Source organism: Papio anubis, chromosome 18 (assembly GCF_008728515.1).
Source record: "Papio anubis isolate 15944 chromosome 18, Panubis1.0, whole genome shotgun sequence".
NCBI lineage: Eukaryota > Metazoa > Chordata > Mammalia > Primates > Cercopithecidae > Papio > Papio anubis.
Genome location: NC_044993.1, coordinates 15749390 through 15763680, shown reverse-complemented (window position 1 = coordinate 15763680; position 14291 = coordinate 15749390). Strand labels below are relative to the sequence as shown.

At 53.4% G+C, this 14291-nt stretch overlaps 2 protein-coding genes across 2 annotated transcripts in view; both read left to right on the top strand.

Annotated features, from left to right (window-relative positions):
- AARS1 (alanyl-tRNA synthetase 1) overlaps positions 1-12358 on the top strand; it is a 35273-nt gene extending 22915 nt beyond the window's left edge. The window contains exons 12-21 of the mRNA XM_003918580.5: positions 2371-2549; positions 3731-3844; positions 5699-5905; positions 6372-6556; positions 9135-9243; positions 9915-10028; positions 10619-10738; positions 10859-10945; positions 11275-11388; positions 11742-12358. Coding sequence (XP_003918629.2) covers positions 2371-2549; positions 3731-3844; positions 5699-5905; positions 6372-6556; positions 9135-9243; positions 9915-10028; positions 10619-10738; positions 10859-10945; positions 11275-11388; positions 11742-11927 — 1415 coding nt within the window. The 3' untranslated portion in view covers positions 11928-12358. The remainder of the gene's footprint in view (positions 1-2370; positions 2550-3730; positions 3845-5698; positions 5906-6371; positions 6557-9134; positions 9244-9914; positions 10029-10618; positions 10739-10858; positions 10946-11274; positions 11389-11741) is intronic.
- Positions 12359-12475: 117 nt separating this feature from the next.
- EXOSC6 (exosome component 6) lies at positions 12476-14020 on the top strand. Its single transcript, XM_003918579.4, has one exon. It carries the CDS (start codon positions 12765-12767, stop codon positions 13581-13583), a length of 819 nt encoding a protein of 272 aa, XP_003918628.2. The 5' UTR covers positions 12476-12764; the 3' UTR covers positions 13584-14020.
- Positions 14021-14291: the final 271 nt, after the last annotated feature.

The following is a 14291-nucleotide window of genomic DNA, read 5'->3' as shown; positions in this document are numbered from 1 at the left end:
CCTGTAATCCCAACATTTTGTGAGGCCAGGGCAGGTGGATCACCTAAGGCAGGAGTTTGAAACCATCCTGACCAACATGGTGAAACCCTGTCTCTACTGAAAATACGGAAATTAGCTGGGTGTGGTGGTGCGTGCCTGTAATCCCAGCTACTTAGGAGGCTGAGGCAGGAGAAGCACCTGAACCTGGGAGGCAGAGGTTGCAGTGAGGCGAGATCATGCCATTGCACTCCAGCCCGGACAACAAGAGTGAAACTCCATCTTGGAAAAAAAAGAATGCTATTAGGATTCTATTATCCTAATGTTATTAGAATGCTATTATCCAAATAGCATTCTTTTTTTTTTTTTTTTTTTTTTTTTTTTTTTTTTTTTTTCCTGAGATGGAATCTAGCTCTGTTGCCCAGGCTGGAGTGCAATGGCATGATCTTGGCTCACTGTAACCTCCACCTCCTGGATTCAAGCGATTCTCCTGCGTCAGCCTCCTGAGTAGCTGGGATTACAGGCACATGCCACCATGCCCAGCTAATTTTTGTATTTTTAGTAGAGATGGGGTTTCACCATGTTTGCCAGGCTGGTCTCGAACTCCTGACCTCTTGATCTGCCTGCCTCGGCCTCCCAAAGTTCTGGGATTACAGTGGGGAGCCACCTCGCCCGGCTGGATAATAGTATTCTAATGTTAAGAAACAAAGGTGGTGCAGTGGCTCATGCCTGTAATCCCAGCACTTTGGAATGTGAGCAGGGGTGGATCACTTGAGCTCCGGAGTGTGAGACCAGTCTGGGCAACATGGCAAAACCATGTCTCTACCAAAAATACAAAAATTAGCTGGGTGTGGTGACGCACGCCTGTAGTTCCAGCTACTTGTGGGCCTGAGGCAGGAGGATCACTTGAGCCTGGGAGATTGAGGCTGCAGTCAGCCATATTTGTGCCACTGCACTCCAGCCTGGGCTACAGAGTAAGACCCTGCCTCAAAAAAATAAATTGGCAATACATGTTTTTGCTGCTTTCTTGCCCTGGTAGAGAACAATCTTTTTTTTTGAGATGGAGTTTCGCTCTGTCACCCAGGCTGGAGGGCAGTAGCGCAATCTTGGCTCACTGCAACTTCTGCCTCCTAACTTCAAGCGATGCTCCTACCTGAGCTTCCCAAGTAGCTGGGATTACAGGCATGTGCCACCATGCCTGTCTAATTTTTATATTTTAGTAGACACGGGGTTTCACCATGTTGGCCTGGCTGGTCTGGAAATCCTGAGCTCAGGTTATCCACCCGTCTTGGCCTCCCAAAGTGCCAGGATGACAGGTGTGAGCCACCGTGCCCAGCCGAGAAAAATATTATACCTGAATCTATTCAAGCGAGCCTACAAAATGAGTATATTCTTTATGAGTTGACCTTGGACTAGGGGAATTTATTGCCACTCTTTTTTTTTTTTTTTTGAGACGGAGTCTCACTCTGTCACCCAGGCTGGAGTGCAGCGGCGTGATCTCGGCTCAGTGCAACCTCTGCCTCCCGGGTTCAAGCGATTCTCTTGCCTCAGCCTCCCGAGTAGCTGGGACTACAGGCCTGTGCCACCACGCCGAGCTAATTTTTTGTATTTTTAGTAGAGACGGGGTTTCACCATGTTAGCCAGGGTGGTCTCCATCTCCTGACCTTGTGATCCACCTGCCTTGGCCTCCCAAAGTGCTGGGATTACAGGCCTGAGCCACCGCGCCTGGCCTATAACTACTCTTAAAGATCCACTAATCTCATGCACTAAGTTTCTGCTCAGTAGCTCAGAGTTAGGGTAACCCATTGTCCCAGTTTTAACACTGAAAGTCTGCATCCCAGGAAACCCCTCAGCCCTAAAAATTGGGACAGTTGGTCACCTGACAAGAGTGTTGCATTCTTTGATGGGAAGCCCTTTTTTTTGTTGTTGTTGTTTTGTTTTGTTTCGTTTTTTGAGATGGAGTTTTGCTGCTTTGTCGCCCAGGTTGGAGTGCAGTCGGGCGATCTAGGCTCACTGCAAGCTCTGCCTCCCGGGTTTACGTCATTCTCCTGCCTTAGCCTCCCAAGTAGCTGGGACTACAGGCGCCCACCACCATGGCAGGCTAATGTTTTGTATTTTTAGTAGAGACGAGGTTTCACTGTGTTAGCCAGGATGGTCTCGATCTCCTGACCTCGTGATCCGCCCACCTCAGCCTCACAAAGTGCTGGGATTACAGGGCAAGCCACTGCGCCGGCCGCGAAGCCCTTTCATAGTCTAATGGGTTTGCTTCCAAAATACAATTGGACAATTTGGAGCTAAGAAGAGTTTGAGAAAGAGAATCCAGCAAAAGTCTGCTAAGAAGGCATGAAAAGGTCATTGACCCACTGTCCCCTTTCTGTGCATTCCCTCGAGCAGTATTTGAGAACACAGTGGCTACAGTGATGGCTCTGCGCAGGGAGAAGATGTTCGTGGAAGAGGTGTCCACAGGCCAGGAGTGTGGAGTGGTGCTGGACAAGACCTGTTTCTATGCTGAGCAAGGAGGGCAGATCTATGACGAAGGCTACCTGGTGAAGGTGGATGACAGCAGCGAGGATGTGAGCCAACAGTTCTTCTTCCTTGTTAGCTGAGGAGGGTCAGGCATGGAGCCGGGGAGCTGCTCTTGCCCCACAGTGCTCCAGGCCTTGGGAGCAGTCCTGACACCCCTTTGGGTTGGGTTCCGTGGTCAGTATTTCTGAAGCTGAGGGAGCTGCTGCTTGTACCTATTGCTGTCCTGGCCACTGGGTACCCTCATAGAAATATTTTTGCAGCCAGGGTGCAAGTTTCCTACAAGCTTTGCACATTAAAAAGGAGAGGCAGCTCTGTGAAGGGGAGGTGTCCTTGTAGAAAACTCAGCCTAGAGCTCTGCTGCTGCTGAATGAGTTACTTTGTCTCCCTAGGCTTCAGGTTCTTTACGGAAGCTTTTAAATATTTTAAGAATGCGTCTGGGCGCAGTGGCTCATGCCTGTAATCCTAGCACTTTGGGATACCGAGGTGGATCACCCAAGGTCAGGAGTTTGAGACCACCCTGGCCAACATGGTGAAACCTTGTCTCTACTAAAATACAAAAATTAGCTGGGCATAATAGCGGATGCCTGTAATCCCAGCTGCTCGGGAGGCTGATAGGGGAGAATCGCTTGAACCCAGGAGACGGTGGTTGCAGTGAGCTGAGATTGCGCCACTGCACTCCAGCCTGGGCGACTGAGCAAGACTGTCTCAAAAAAAAAAATTCTAAGATGCTTCTTAATATCGTGTGTGTCTGTGTGTGTGCACAAATAAATTTTTTTTTTTTTTTTTGGATGGAGTCTTGCTCTGTAGCCCAGGCTGGAGTGCAGTGTCACGATCTTGGCTCACTGCAACCTCTGCCTCCTGGGTTCAAGCGATTCTCCTGCCTCAGCCTCCTAAGTAGCTGGAATTATAGGCACTTGCCATCACACGTGGCTCATTTTTGTATTTTTTTAGTAGAAATGGGATTTTACCATGTTGGCCAGGCTGGTCTCAAACTCCTGGCCTCAGGTGATCTACTTGTCTTAGCCTCCCAAAGTGCTGGGATTACAGGCATAAGCCACTGCACCTGGCCTATTTAATTATATTTAATAATATTAATGGAATATGTGTGTGTGTATAATTTACATATGTAAAGAGAATTTTTTATATACATGAATTTATATTGAAAATAGAAGAAAATTTATATATTTTCAAGGATTTATTTATTGCTCTCCTCCTTGACCCCTCTTAGAAAACAGAGTTTACGGTGAAGAATGCTCAGGTCCGAGGAGGGTATGTGCTACACATCGGAACGATCTACGGTGACCTGAAAGTGGGAGATCAGGTCCGGTTGTTTATTGATGAGGTGAGTTGGGTTACTGTGGCCCCCATTGGATTTGATTAGTAATCACCTTCTCCTCTGGCTTTTTTTTTTGAGACGGAGTCTTGCTCTGTCGCCCAGGCTGGAGTGCAGTGGCCGGATCTCAGCTCACTGCAAGCTCCGCCTCCCGGGTTCACGCCATTCTCCTGCCTCAGCCTCCCGAGTAGCTGGGACTACAGGCGCCCGCCACCTCGCCCGGCTAGTTCTTTGTATTTTTTTTTAGTAGAGACGGGGTTTCACCGTGTTAGCCAAGATGGTCTCGATCTCCCGACCTCGTGATCCGCCCGTCTCGGCCTCCCAAAGTGCTGGGATTACAGGCTTGAGCCACCGCGCCCGGCCTTTTCTGGCTTTAAATTGTCCTGTCACTGTTATCACTCCCTAGTGACATTGTAAATAGACCGCAGGGGTTAATTTCAGTGCATTTGGTGGATTGTGAGGGATGCAACTAAGAGTTAATCTGTATGTTCCCAAGTCAGTGATTTCACCAGTGATTTCAGTTAAGATCCTGTGGACTTGCTTTCATGGATTGCTTTTCTAATCTTACCTACTTTCATCAGGAGCCAAGGATGCTGAAGAATGAAGAGGTAGGCTCTGTGGCATGTGACAGAGCTCCAGAGTAAGAGTAGCCTAAAACAGAATAGCAGTGTATGTTCTGAAAAGCTCAAGCTGATACGGAGGCTCTGTCCCACAGAGTCAGAGGGCCTGGCTTCTCCTCACCTGTCACTCCAACTTCTTTCCTGGGGCGTTGCCTTTGATTTCCTGGTTCAGAGGATAGCTATCAGATCCACTGTCTAAGCCAGGGGTTGGCAAACTTTGTGTAAATAACTGGATACTAAATATTTTTGGCTTTGTGGACCACATGCTCTTGGTCATGGCTACTCAGCTCTGTGGTTGGAGTGTACAAGTAGCCATTGACCATACGTAAACGAACAGGTGTGTCTGCTGTAAACTTGTTTATGGCCGGTGCAGTGGCTCATGCCTGTAATCCCAGCACTTTGGGAGGCCAAGGCGAGCGGATCACCTGAGGTCTGGAGTTCGAGACCAGCCTGACCAACATGGAGAAACTCTGTCTCTACTAAAAATACAAAAGTAGCCGGGTGTGGTGGCGCATGCCTGTAATCCCTGCTACTCGGGAGGCTGAGGCAGGAGAATCGCTTGAACCCAGCAGGTGGAGGTTGTAGTGAGCCGAGATCGCGCCATAGCACTCCAGACTGGGCAACAAGAGCAAAACTCCATATTTTTTTTTAAAAAAAACTTTATAAAAATTTATAAAGACACACATTTGGGGAGGCTGAGGCGGGAGGATTGCTTGAGGCCAAGAGTTTGAGACCAGCCTGGGCAACAACATGAGACCCCATCTCTACAAAAAATAAAAAATATTAGTTGGGGGTGGTGGTGTGTACCTGTAGTCCCAGCTACTTGGGAGGCTGAGGCAAGAGGATCGCTTGAGCGCAGGAGTTTGAGGTGGCACTGAGCTATGATTGCGCTGCTGCACTCCATCCTAGGTAACAGAGCAAGACTGTCTCTAAAAATGAAAAGACAGATGACAGGCTAGATTTAGCCATAGGCCATCGTTTGACAATTCCTGTTCTAGGTGGTGGAAAAGAAATGGGACGACCTGTCCCATCCCTTTAATGGTAGACAGCACTTCTGCTCAAAACCTGTTGACCAGAAGTTAGTCACATGGCCACACTTAGCCGCAGGGAAGCTGGGAAGTGTAACCTTTATTCTGCACAGTCATATTTCCAACTAAAAATTGTAGCACTTGGGGGTGCAGGTACCGGGAGATAACTAGCAGTCTATTACAGACCTCTCCATGAGCCCTTCTGCCCTTTCCAGCCCCGACGAAGACCCATCATGAGCAACCACACAGCTACGCACATTCTGAACTTTGCCCTGCGCTCAGTGCTTGGGGAAGCTGACCAGAAAGGCTCACTGGTTGCTCCTGACCGCCTTAGATTTGACTTCACTGCCAAGGGAGCCATGTCCACCCAACAGATCAAGAAGGCTGAAGAGATTGCTAATGAGATGATTGAGGCAGCCAAGGTAGGATGGGCGACGGCCAAACGCCTCCCCTCCCCGCACCATCACTGTCTGTCCACAGTCTCAGCAGTGCGGTGCTCTCCGTTTTTACCAGATTCGTCCTGCATGTAGATTTGCTTAAAGCAGTGATTCTTCACCTGTGCTTTTGTAGGGGGCAGTGCGGGGCAGTGGTGGTTGTTGCTGAAGGGGAGAGGGAGAGGCCTTTGTCCGACCCCCACCTTAGAACCAGAGCTGTTCTAGTTAAGTCTGTTCACATATAAGATTTGGTCCACAGTTAAACAAAATAGTTGGAAATTCCCATATTGATGTCCTTGACTTTGCATGTGGTGTGTGATTCAGGAAGCTCATGGCACGTGCCAGGCAGAGCCAGGTCGGAACGCGAGTCCTGCCTGCAGGACCATGCTCTCCTGCCTTGTCGTACCACACCTCCAGGGATCTCTTCCAGCTCTTTTCTGTCTTTGTCTGGCAGCCCGTCTACACTCAGGATTGCCCCCTGGCGGCGGCAAAAGCCATCCAGGGCCTACGGGCTGTGTTTGATGAGACCTATCCTGACCCCGTGCGAGTCGTCTCCATTGGAGTCCCGGTGTCTGAGCTGCTGGATGATCCCTCTGGGCCTGCCGGCTCCCTGACTTCTGTTGAGTTTTGTGGGGGAACGTGAGTACCATGGAGGGGCAGAGTAGAGGGGTCATCTGCCATCACCTTCTGAGGATGTAGGTCTTAGGCTAGATCAACTCTCGTTTTTCTAAGGTTGCAGTGAAGTCTTCAGAAATGCAGTTGCTAAATAGTGTTCCCAAGAATCTCAGCCTTCTATTGTGCTCATTAGACCTCCCATATCTGATGTTAACATCTGCTGATGAAACATTCCCAAGAGGATAAGGTGGAAAACATTGTATTCACACTTACCATGCAGTTGCTTGCTGCTATTTGCTGGGCTGAAACTAACAAGAAGGCTAGTGTGAATTTGGGATTCAGCAAGGCCTGGAGTGCTCGTTGAGCTCCTGATGTGGTCCTAGCCCTTTCCGTTCCTGGTATCTCACCTAATTTCCTTTGACAGCTTGGGCGGCATCTAGGGAACGTAGCTCTATTGTCTCAGAGCCCCTGAGCAGGCTACATGCTTGACCCAGCTCAGTTCGGCATGGGATAGCCACTTTTGCCAATTTGGATTCCTCTGTAGCTCTCTAGGCCTTTCTGGGAAGGTCATGGTGGCCTGGAAAGTTCCTGCTTCCAAATGAAGCCTTTTTTTTTTTTTTTGGTTGAGACGGAGTCTTGCTCTGTCACCCAGGCTGGAGTGCAGTGGCCGGATCTCAGCTCACTGCAAGCTCCGCCTCCCGGGTTTACGCCATTCTCCTACCTCAGCCTCCCGAGTAGTTGGGACTACAAGCACCCGCCACCTTGCCCGGCTAGTTTTTTGTATTTTTTTTAGTAGAGACGGGGTTTCACTGTGTTTGCCAGGATGGTCTCGATCTCCTGACCTCGTGATCCTCCCGTCGCGGCCTCCCAAAGTGGTGGGATTACAGGCTTGAACCGCTGCGCCCGGCCCCAAATGAAGCCTTATCAAAAGAATTTTTTTTTTGAGATGGAGTCTTGCTGTGTCCCACAGGGTAGAGTGCAGTGGCACAGTCAGCTCACTGCCAAACGATTTTCATGCCTCAGCCTCCCAAGTAGCTGGGACTGCAGGCATGCACCCCCATGCCCAGCCAGGAAGAGAACATTCTTTTTTATTGAGACAGAGTTTCGCTCTTGTTGCCCAGGCTGGAGTGCAATGGCTCCATCTTGGCTCACTGCAACCTCCGCCTGCAGGGTTCAGGTGTCTTCTGCCTCAGCCTCCCGAGTAGCTGGGATTACAGGCACCTGCCACTACGCCCAGCAAATTTTGTTTAAGACGGAGCCTTGCTCTGTTGCCAGGCTGGAGTGCACATAGCTTGATCACGATTCACTGCAAACTCTGCCTCCCCGGTTCACGGCATTCTTCTGCTTTAGCCTCCCAAGTAGCTGGGACTACAGGTGCGTGCCACCTCGCTAAGCTAATTTTTTGTATTTTTAGTAGAGATAGGGTTTCACCATGTTAGCCAGGATGGTCTCGATCTCCTGACCTCATGATCCACACACCTTGGCCTCCAAAAGTGCTGGGATTACAGGTGTGAGCCACCGTGCCTGGCCTAATTTTGTATTTTTAGTAGAGACAGGGTTTCTCCACGAGTTCAGGCTGGTCATGAACTCCTGATCTCAGGTGACCCACTCACCTCAGCCTCCCACAGTGCTGAGATTACAGGTGTGAGCCACCGCGCCTGGCCAAAAAGAACATTCTTAATGTCATGGTTGAGACGGTCCAAGGTCCCCTGCAGGCCTCTGGCAGGCAGGGAGCAAGTGGGATGTGCAGAGTAGGGTGGGGGTCTGGGGGATTGAGTTACAGGGTTTTCTGCCCAGCTGAATTGGGCAGGAAACAGCTTTCAAAAACTTTATATAAGGGCTGGGTGCGGTGCCTCATGCCCAGCACTTAGGGAGGCTGAGGCAGGTGGATCACTTGAGGTCAGGAGTTCAAGACAAGCCTGTGCAACATGGTGAAAACCTGTCTCTACTAAAAATACAAAAATTAACTAGGAGTGGTGGCAGGTGCTTGTTTCCCAGCTACTTGGGAGGCTGAGGCAGCAGAATCACTTGAACCCAGGAGGTGGAGGTTGTGGTGAGCCACGACTGCACCATTGCACTGCAGCCTGGGCAACAGAACAGGACTCTGTCTCAAAAAAAAAAAGAAAAAAAAAAAAAACCTTTATACCACTGTCAAAGAATGAGGATGAATTAATGAGCATTTGAGGTTCTCTAAAGAACTGAACTGAAATAAAGCCTATTTGTTCAAGGGGTTGTGGTAAGATTTTAACAGCAGTCCTCAAATTGTCCCCTAATGAACAGGAATACAAAAATAGACCACAGGACCAAAACTGTGACATAGAGCCTAATGGTAAGACTGTATTGGATATTAGGGACCACAAAGCACTTTCCTGTTTGCCTCATTTGATTTTCATAGCAGCTACGTGGGGAGCATCATCCCCATCTGAGAGCTGCGAACACTCAGGCTTGGTGAGCTGGTGTCTCACTCGGTGTCAGAACACTCCCAAGCCCAGGCTTTCCCTGACTTTCAACCCATTCCTGCTTCTCTTGTCCGCTAGTGGGACCCCCAGCCAAGGGCTGCCAAGGACCTCTTTCACCACGACCTTTGTTTTCTGCTATTCAGGCACCTGCGAAACTCAAGTCACGCAGGAGCTTTTGTGATCGTGACGGAAGAAGCCATCGCCAAGGGTATCCGGAGGATCGTGGCTGTCACGGGTACCGAAGCCCAGAAGGTGAGCAGGTCAGGCTGGTTTGTGGCTTATCTGAAGAGGGCAAGAGGAGCCCAGTCTGCGAATCCATAGAGCAAACAGTGCTCCGCGCGGCTGCTGCAGTCAGTGAAAGTGGAGACTGGGCCACTCCCCCTGCCCCACTGTCCTACCCCTGCTTGGCAGAAGAAACCTGCCACCACACAAGATTTCCTAGCTTTCCTGTGTTTAGTCTTAAAATATATGTAAATCTGGCTATCTACCCCCTCTTATCTCCATGTGGAGGAGGGTGTAAGACATAGATTTGCTGTGGCTTCAGGGCTCCCGGCACTGATCCATGTACCCCTAGGGGCGTGCTTAGTTTGAGGCTGTGCAGTAGAGGATGGGTGCTCTGTCATGGGACCTGGTGTGTCTGACTTGTGCTAAAGCCCCAGGGTTAACCACTTCCTAGGTGATGAGGTTCCTGATTCTCGAGCTTGATTATCCCCAAGTCTGAGTTGGGTACAGCCGTTGCCAGTGGGCCTGTGAGCACTGTGCTCCTTGCTGGGGCCTAGTGCTGCCAGTACCTGCTCCCCACAGACACTTTTGGGGTGTGTTGCTACAGGGCCTACCACTGGGGCTTCTGTGGCCGCTCAGACCCAGGATGGTGAGGCTGACTCAGGCCTCTTGCCTGGGGTTGACCCGGTGTCCCCTCCCAGGCCCTCAGGAAAGCAGAGAGCTTGAAGAAATCTCTCTCTCTCATGGAAGCCAAAGTGAAGGCCCAGACTGCTCCAAACAAGGATGTGCAGAGGGAGATCGCTGACCTCGGAGAGGTAAGGGTGGCTTCCCTCCCTCCTCAGGGCCTGACGCATGAGACATGCCCTGGCTTCAGTACATCTGTAGTCAGTCAGGCCCTGGTTCTCGGTGGAATGGGCCTTTGGGCTGACTTCTGTTGGCCTGCAGCCTTGTAGCAGGGACCTCATGGATCCTGGCCTTGGACCCTGGAGGTTCCCTGCTGCCCCCATTGCTAGCAGGAGAGCTCTTCCCAAGCATGTGTGGGCACTGGGGTGGAGGGCTTTGGAGAAGGGGAAAAGGCTGCCCCCTGCTTCCAAGCCTGCCTGGCATTTATTTGCATTTCAAGCTGCCAGGAGGAAGCTCATCACAGGCTGTTCCCAGCCTGGTAAGGACTGAGCCTGACTTGGAGCCCAGCTTTCTACTGTTCCTTTCTCTAGCCCTGCTTGTTTTACCTGCCACAGCTGCTCCAGAAGGGACTGGTCTCAAAGCCAGAAGACAACTTTGTGTTTTTGCTTTCCTTTCCAGGACACTAGTCAGGGAGGACTTGGGTTCGGGTGGGGTGGGCTGGACCCTGACATCCCAGCAAGTTGTGGCCCAGATTCAGATGGTCTTCTGGTTCTGGTTCCAGGCCCTGGCGACTGCAGTCATCCCCCAGTGGCAGAAGGACGAATTGCGGGAGACTCTCAAATCCCTAAAGAAGGTCATGGATGACCTAGACCGAGCCAGCAAAGCCGATGTCCAGAAACGAGTGAGTCCTGGCAGCACCGGTGGCCAGAGTGTTTCCTAGGCAAAGGCCGGCAGGATACAGCCAGGGGTTCGCGGCCTGTGCTTTTGGTCTGAGCTGCTCTTCTGGACTTTTTTCTTGCAGGTGTTAGAGAAGACAAAGCAGCTCATCGACAGCAACCCCAACCAGCCCCTCGTCATCCTGGAGATGGAGAGCGGTGCCTCAGCCAAGGCAACCCAGGGGCCGGGGCCCCCTCCCCTGGGGCTCATCAGCCCTTTGGTGGCTGATATGTGACCTCTGTGGCTCTGAGCCAAGTGGTTGTCTAAGGGCCCACTGTCTGGGATTAAGGTTGGGAGGAGCAGCAGCTCCCTGCATGTGGGAGGCACACCTGGGCCAGGGTGTGGGCAGGGCCCAGCACTGGGATCCTCCACCCAGGCCCTGAGGAATACATCTGCTCTGGGAAGGGGTGGGGGTGGGTGGCAGTCCTGAGGGCTAAAAATGCTCACACTAGTGAGGGTCCCTGCTCCAGCACCATGGTCTGAGCCAGGTCCTCCCCACAGGCCCTGAATGAAGCCTTGAAGCTCTTCAAGACACACTCCCCTCAGACGTCTGCCATGCTCTTCACGGTAGACAACGAGGCTGGCAAGATCACGTGCCTGTGTCAAGTCCCTCAGGTCAGAACCACCTTGTACCAGTGGGAAGTGTTGGGTCTTAAACTTGTTTGCTGAGGCCTGTGTGTGTACAACCTGCATTTAAAAGAGCCCGTCTCCTGCCTGCCTGTTGGTCACCTTTGCCAGTACCCCTTACCCAGGCCGCCTCATTGGTTCCATCTGTCTGGTTGATACTTGGCTTTGCCACTCTGTCCTGTCCGGGCAGTGGCCATGACTGCCCCCTGCACTAGCCGTAAAGTCTGTCTCGGCCTCCAGCAGTATCACCCAGGGCAAGGAGGGGGTGATGGCTCCTCCATCCTTTCTTTCCCCCCTCAATCCCATTTTCTGTCCTGACTTCCCCCTTCCCTTCCTTTTAGAATGCAGCCAATCGGGGCTTAAAAGCCAGCGAGTGGGTGCAGCAGGTGTCAGGCCTGATGGACGGTAAAGGTGGTGGCAAGGATGTGTCTGCACAGGCCACAGGCAAAAACATTGGCTGCCTGCAGGAGGCGCTGCAGCTGGCCACTTCCTTCGCCCAGCTGCGCCTCGGGGATGTAAAGAACTGAGCGGGGGAGGAGGTGGCTCCCACTGGCTCCATCCGTCCAGCCGGGAGCTCTTCATCTGCTACAAGAACATTTGAATCCTGGGACCTTTTGAGAGCCCCTCCTACCCCGGCAGTACCTGGAACACCCTCACGAGCAGTCCTGTGACTCAGCGCCCCTTTTACTTCTGCCCTGAGCCCTCCACGTCAGTGACATCTGTCGAGAACCACTACCCCCGCATTGCTGTTGATCACCACCCTCGCATCTGTAGATAACAGCTCTCCAGCCTGAGCTTTCCGTGTCAGCAAGGACGAATCGTTTTTTGCCGCAGAGAATAAAAGGACCACGTGCAATACTTAATGCCGTATGATCTCTATCCCCTCTTCCCAGGTGGGGCTCGCTGTTTTGACAGCCCTTGGCCCCTGGTGTCTGTAAAATAAATGCTGTGGCTTCTACTGGCTGCTGTAGTGTTCACCTAGTCCAGCCCCCAGAACCCTAAATTTTGGGAAAAGCCCCTGGGGTTGCCTTAAACGTTTGTGGAGGTGAAGGCCAAATAGGTAGGGTGACATGGAGCAAGGCGTTCATAATTCAGTAGATGGGTGGGGTTAGTGGAAGCAAAGAAGCCTTGGAGCTGCTCTCCCACTCCCTTCCAGCAGGATGGATGGATCAGGCAGCCCTGCACAAGTGGGACCAGGGCGCCAGGGACGCCAGCCGTTCTCCCTCCGAGCCTCCAGCGGGCGCTGTAGCGCCGCCCGTCACTCTCCCAACAGCCCTCACGCAGGCGCGCGTCTTTAAGCAACGGAAGAACCAGTGGGTGTGGCAGTGCGTTGGGCGGAAGCGGCTCGCACGCCAGGAGCCGCCATGCCCGGGGACCACCGCCGCATCCGCGGCCCTGAAGAGTCGCAGCCGCCGCAGCTGTACGCGGCCGATGAGGAGGAGGCGCCCGCCGCCCGCGACCCAACGCGACTGCGGCCCGTGTACGCGCGCGCCGGGCTGCTGAGCCAGGCCAAAGGCTCGGCCTACCTGGAGGCGGGAGGCACCAAGGTGCTGTGTGCAGTGTCGGGCCCGCGACAGGCCGAGGGCGGCGAGCGCGGCGGCGGCCCGGCCGGATCTGGCGGCGAAGCCCCGGCCGCGCTGCGTGGTCGCCTGCTGTGCGACTTCCGCCGTGCGCCCTTCGCGGGCCGCCGGCGCCGCGCTCCCCCGGGCGGCGGCGAGGAGCGTGAGCTGGCGCTAGCGCTGCAGGAAGCGCTGGAGCCGGCCGTGCGCCTGGGCCGCTACCCGCGCGCGCAGCTCGAGGTGTCGGCGTTGCTGCTGGAGGACGGCGGCTCGGCCCTGGCCGCCGCGCTCACCGCTGCCGCGCTCGCCCTGGCCGACGCGGGCGTGGAGATGTATGACCTGGTGGTGGGCTGTGGCCTGAGCCTCGCGCCAGGGCCCGCGCCCACCTGGCTGCTGGACCCCACGCGGCTAGAGGAAGAGCACGCCGCCGCCGGCCTCACCGTGGCGCTCATGCCTGTGCTGAATCAGGTGGCCGGGCTGCTGGGCAGCGGCGAGGGCGGCCTGATCGAGAGCTGGGCGGAGGCCGTACGCCTGGGCCTCGAGGGCTGCCAGCGCCTCTACCCCGTGCTGCAGCAGAGCCTAGTGCGGGCGGCCCGCCGCAGGGGCGCCGCCGCCCAGCCCTGAACTAGAAGCCTGAGCAACGACGGACGCAAGCCAAGGACCGTGCTGCCGCCGTCCCTGAAAAGACCCGCGCCGTCGGCCTCCAGCCTGCGTGGAGATAAGCAGCCGTAGCCCTGGAGAGCACCTGGGTAGGCCCTAGCAGAGCCAAGGCACCGGACAGCTGTGGTGTTGGAAAGGGTTTTTACAAACCTCCTCGTTAAAGGAACTTTACTTGAGCCGGCCCTTAGCTGCGACCCAGTTGAGGAAACCTGTGAGCGCATCCTGACTCCCAAGTTGGAAACTTTAGCTGGACTTACCTGGAAGCTGGTACCTGGAGCTGCTGTCATTCAGGCCAGCCAGTGACTCCCTCCGATATAACTGGGCGACTTTTCAGAGGATGGACAAGACGACTGTGCCTTCTGTGTCTGAGCCAAAAGAAAGACCCTTTTATATTTGAAAAACGTCTTCTGGTGTGGTTCTTCTTGTTCCGGGATTTAAGAGAGCAAGGCTCCTTTGTTCTTGCATCCCAGGTGTCAAGGGTCGCGGCGGCATTGCCTTAAACGGGTTCTGTTCCTTAGGCCCACGTGAACAGGAGAGACGGGCTGAAAAGAGCTGCAGAGCCTGATGGGAGCGCTGTGATTTGGAGAAGCAGCTGCCCCCACACGAACCAGAGTCAGGGGAACTGCTGAGATACGAGAGTAGGGAGAGTTGGCCGGGCGCGGCGGCTCACAC

What these genes read in the sequence shown, in the direction of transcription:
- EXOSC6 (XM_003918579.4), top strand. Translation starts at nt 12,765, where the DNA reads ATGCCCGGGGACCACCGCCGCATCCGCGGCCCTGAAGAGTCGCAGCCG.